This window comes from Rhinopithecus bieti, unplaced genomic scaffold (genome assembly GCF_001698545.2).
Source record: "Rhinopithecus bieti isolate Rb0 unplaced genomic scaffold, ASM169854v2 scaffold_39746, whole genome shotgun sequence".
NCBI lineage: Eukaryota > Metazoa > Chordata > Mammalia > Primates > Cercopithecidae > Rhinopithecus > Rhinopithecus bieti.
The window spans coordinates 61,035-66,400 of record NW_016816960.1 but is presented as its reverse complement, the minus strand read 5'-3'; the positions used below and the strand labels follow the sequence as shown (position 1 = coordinate 66,400).

The following is a 5,366-nucleotide window of genomic DNA, read 5'->3' as shown; positions in this document are numbered from 1 at the left end:
AAAAACTTCCCAAGGCCCCCTTTTCTTCTCTTTCTGTCTAAAATAATTTCTTAATAACTCCTATAACATCCGAATTTCCTTACTTATAATGTTGCAAAGGCTGTTTCAAAAGCTCTTTGGGGTCTTCAGTAATTTTTAAGAGTGTAAAAGGATTTTAACAACAAAAAGTTTGGGAACCACTGTCCTAGGGAAGGTCTCCATGGATACGCATAAGTCTGTCCAATTGGAGTCCTGGTCTATTTCTTTTTCTTTTTTTTTTCTTTTTTTTTTGAGACGGAGTCTTGTTCTGTCGCCCAGGCTGGAGTGCAGTGGCACACGGTCTCTGCTCACTGCAAGCTCCGCTTCCCGGGTTCACGCTATTCTCCTGCCTCAGCCTCCCAAGTAGCTGGGACTACAGGCCCCTGCCACCACGCCCAGCTAATTTTTTGTATCTTTTTTAGTACAGACAGGGTTTCACCATGTTAGCCAGGATGGTCTCGATCTCCCTCTTGATCCGCCCGGTTGGCCTCCCAAAGTGCTGGGATTACAGGCTTGAGCCACCGCGCCCGGCCCGTCCTGGTCCATTTCCACATTAGACACCACACAGCAGTGAACACACAATGAACAGGTCAACACGTGTCATTATAGAACTGTGCAAAAGAGCTAGTAGCAGGCGTTCTTACGTTGTAAGTGTATTTATATAATGTTTACAACCATGGAAAACAACACTATATTTTGCTTATGGGTACCTGTGGTAAACACAACCCCAAATATTGCGCCCGAGAGGGACCTAGAGGGTCAAAGTGCGCCTCAGCATTTTCTCGCGCCCTGCACAAGTCGCATTCCGCCCCGAGAATTACGCTTCCCGGCAGGCTGCGCGCCGCGCGGTGACGCACTTCCTCCAGTTGTGCTGCTTTCTTCTGGCGCCCCCAGTGGCCCGCGGTGCGCGTTCGAATCCGTTTCAGACACAGTGCTGCTACTTCGTTGGGTCCGTGCATGCGCGCGCAGATGTGGGCCCCGCGGGAACAGCTTCTGGGCTTGGCTACTGAAGGTGAGTCGGGGCAGCGAGACCGCCTCCCCCACCCGGTGCTCCAGCCGCAGGCGCCGTGCAGGCGTCGGCCGTATCCGCGAGAGTTGCACTAGGGGTGCGAGCTGTGTAAGGCGCTGACTACCCCTACGGCGGCTCTTACTCCCCTGGAGGGCCAGGTTCCTCCCTAGGTGTCCCGTACAGTCTCCACCGTGCTCACTCCACGACTCTTCGCCGGGCCTCCTGCACTTGTACACTCCGGCAGTCATTGGCCATTTATGGTTGTTGAGCATTTGAGATGTGCAGAGTGCAACTGAAGAACAGCATTTTATATTATTATATCATTTATTTTGAGACGGAGTCTCGTTCTGTCGTCCAGGTTGGAGTGCAGTGGCGCGATCTCTGTTCACTGCAACCTCCGTCTCCTGGGTTCAAGCAATTCTCTGCCTCAGCCTCCCGAGTAGCTGGGATCACAGGCGCCCTCCACCACGCCTGGCTAATTTTTGTATTTTTAGTAGAGACGGGGTTTCACCATGTTGGCCAGGCTGGAGTGCAGTGGGCGATCTCCGCTCACTACAACCTCTCTCCCCCAGGTTCCAGCGATTCTTCTGCCTCAACCTCCCAAGTGGCTGGAATTACAGGCACACGCCACCACGCCCGGCTATTTTTTTTGTATTTTTAGTAGAGACTGAGTTTCACCATGTTGGCCAGGCTGGTCTCGAACTCCTGACCCCAGATAATCCACCCGCCTCGGCCTCCCAAAGTGTTGGGATTACAGGTGTGAGTTACCGCGCCTGGCCCCAAATGACTTCCAACAGGAGCAGTCTAGAACAGGGCTGGGCAAACTTTTTGTGTTTGGTTTTTTTTAATAAACAGTGTCTCTCTATGTTGCCCAGGCTGGTCTCCCAACTCCTGGGCTCAAGGGATCCTCCCGCCTCGGTCTCCCAAACTGCTAGGATTACAGGCGTGAGCCACTGCACCTGGTCTCGCAAATATTTTCTTTTAAAGGCCAGGTAGTAAATATTTCAGGCTTTGTAGGCCACAGGGCTAGTGGTCTGCTGGTGTGTGAAAGCAGCCGAAGACTATAGGTAAACGAATGAGCATTGCCGTGTTCCAATAAAACTTTCTTTATGGACATTGAAATTTGAACTTTGGCTGAGTGCAGTGGCTCACGCCTGTAATCCCAGCGCTTTGGGGATGCCGAGGCGAATGGATCCGGTGAGCCCAGGAGTTCAAGACCAGCCTGGTCAACATGGCAACACCCCATCTCTACTTAAAAAAAAAAAACAATTAGCTGGGCGTGGTGCCATACACCTGTAATCCCAGCTACTCTGAGGCTGAGGCGCAAGAATTGCTTGAACCTTGGAGGCAGAGGTTTCAATGAGCTGAGATCGTGTCACTACACTCCAGCTTGGGTAGCAGAATAAGGCTCTGTATATAAAAAAAAAAAGAACATTGAATTTCATGTATACTTTTCATTATGAAATATTCTTTTTGATTTTTTTTTTCCAGCCATTTAAAAATGTAAAAACTGGCCCAGTGTGGTGGCTCACGCCTATAATCCCAGCACTTTGGGAAGCTGAGGCTAGGATCACTTGAGCCCAGAAGTTTGAGACCAGCCTGGGCAACATAGTGAGACATCATCTTTATGTTAAAAATTTTTTTTTTTTCTTAAGTAAAGAGTATTCTTAGCCCTTGCGTGGTATAACAACAGGTGACAGGCTGGATTTGGCCTGTGTGTAGTTTGCCAAGCCATCGTCCAGCATGTAGCTGTTTGTCCTGTGTGGGAGCCCTTGTGCCTCCTTCCATCTACTCTTTGAGGGTAGTGGGCTTTGTCTCTGCCTACTGTGCCAAGACCAGTTCAATTGGATAGCAAAGCTAAATAAAGTAAAGACGGTGGGCCGGGTTGCAGTGACTCACATTTGTAATCACAGCACTTCGGGAGAATGAGGCGGGTGGATCACCTGAGGTCAGGAGTTCGAGACGAGCCTGGCCAACATAGTGAAACTCTGTCTCTACTAAAAATACAAAAATTAGCCGGGCTTGGTGGTGTGCACTTGTAATCCCAGCAACTCAGAAGGCTGAGGCAGGAGAATTCAACCCAGGAGGTGGAGGTGGAGGTGGAGGTGGAGGTGGAGGTTGCAGTGAGCTGAGATCGTGCCACTGTACGCTTGGGCACCAAGAGCAGAAGTCTGTCTCAAAAAAAAAAAAAAAAAAAAAAAGAAAAGAAAGTAAAGACAGTAACACTAAGTTGAACTTTAGAAGGAGAATAACTTTTCCCTCTTGTCGTGAGTGGCGAAGAAGGTGATTTGTGGTCACAGAGCTAGAAAGGTTCTTTGACTTCCCTAAGTGCTTTGCAGATGTGTCCAACATGGGCGGAGGCACCTGCTCCTGAGGTCCTGGAGTGTGCCTGTCATTCAGCACCTGTTCCCTTCTTGGAGGACTTCTTTGCCTTCCTGAATGATTTGCCTATGAGTGGTCTTATGCTGGGGAGAGGCACCTAAGGAGTAAGGGCAGAGCCGGGACTCAGGAGGTAGGATCCCTTAGTTCAGCTGTGTGAGGTTACTCTGTGTCCCTCAGTTTTTTCCCACCTGCTCAGTGGGATCAGAACCATCTATCCCTCTGGAAGGGCGAGGCTTAGATGGTCTTTTTTGCTGAAAACACTGAGGATTTGCCTCCTTGCCTTGTGCTTTGCTCAGATGTAGCCACTGGGAGTGGCCAAATCATGGTACTCAGTTTTTCTTCTTCTAAAACTTTAGAACTTGAAATAGTAAGATTGCTTTTTTTTTTCCTCCTGACTTTAGTCAGGAAAACAGTAACTTGGAAAATTACCCAAGACAGTTATCAAACAAGACTATAATTTTATATATTTTTTAAATTTTAAAATGCTGCTCCATTTACACAAAGATGTGCAGCTCTGGATAGATACATAATGTAGGCACATATTATGAGGCCAGGATGATGGTTTTCTAGGGCATGCAAGAGGAGAAATCGTATATATGTCTTTATTAAATCACTTGACACATTCTCATCAGCTTAGTACAAAAGCCAGAGTTGTTGTTGGGGTCTATTTAGAGTGTTTTTCCAGGGGTGATGATTTCAACAGGAGTGATGTCATTATCACATTTAGGGCTTTTTTTTCTTGCAAACCCAAGAACAAGGCTACCCTTAGCCTAATTCCCCACAGTAACTGTACTATTACTCTCTGGGGAGCTCAAAAATAGATGGGACAAATTATAAGCTTCTTTTTTTTTTTTCTTTGAGACGGAGTTTTCCATTCTCGTTGCCCAGGCTGGAGTGCAGTGGCGCGATCTCAGCCCACTGCAACCTCCTCCTCGCGGGTTCAAGTGATCCTTCTGCCTCAGCCTCCTAAGTAGCTGTGATTACAGGCGTGTGCCACCACACCTGACTAATTTTTGCATTTTTAGTAGAGATAGGGTTTTACCATGTTGGCCAGGCTGGTCTCAAACTACTTACCGCCCGCCTTGGCCTCCCGAAGTGCTGGAATTACAGGCATGAGGCACCGTGCAGAGCCTGGCCATTTTCTATGTATCTTATAAACATGTATGCCTTATCAGTATGTTCCTGTCTTTCACACTGGAATAAAGGGTGTCAAGGAGGAAGCTTCCGACTGCTGCTAAGACCCTCTTCCGCCTGAGAGGCACTCTCTTCCCCAGACTCTGTCCCTTCTACAAAGGCACAGGTCACAGGTTAGAAATACCACATCACAGTTCCTTTTCTGAACTTTCAGAATCAGTGACATTCAAGGATCAGGAAAACATTCTTCTTTCCCCTCAGCAAAGATATGGCAGGGAAGGCTGGGCACGGTGGCTCACGCCTGTAAGCCCAGCATTTGGGAGGCCGAGGTGGGTGGATCACCTGAGGTCAGGAGTTCGAGACCAGCCTGGCCAACATGGTGAAACCCCGTCTCTACAAAAAATGCAAAAATTAGCCAGGTGTGGTGGTGCATGCCTGTAATCCCAGGGAAGTTGAGGTGGGAGGATCACTTGAGCCCAGGAGGTGGAGGTTGTAGTGAGCACAGATGGCGCCACTGCATTCCAGCCTGGGCAACAGTGAGACCCTGTCTCAATCAATCAATAAATTCCACAATGATTATTTTTATTATTAGAGGTGTGGGTCTCATTGTCGCCCAGGCTGGTCTTGAAGCTCTGGATTCAAGTGATCCTCCCACCTCAGCCTCACAAAGTGTTGGGATTACAGGTGTGAGCCACTGAAACCAGCCTGACACCTTTTTTTTTTTTTTTTTTTTTTTTTTTTTTTTTTTTTTGAGGGAGTCTCTCTCTGTCACCCAGGTTGGAGTACAGTGGTGTGATCTCAGCTCACTGCAACCTCCACCTCC

The 5,366-nt window shown here is 48.3% G+C and overlaps 1 protein-coding gene across 1 annotated transcript in view; it reads left to right on the top strand.

The window, feature by feature from the left end:
- The window catches only part of ZNF589 (zinc finger protein 589), a 34,354-nt gene that overhangs the window by 4,211 nt on the left and 24,777 nt on the right, over positions 1-5,366 (top strand). The window contains 1 exon segment of the mRNA XM_017855643.1: positions 852-1,030. Within this exon segment, the coding sequence (XP_017711132.1) occupies positions 852-1,030 (179 nt within the window).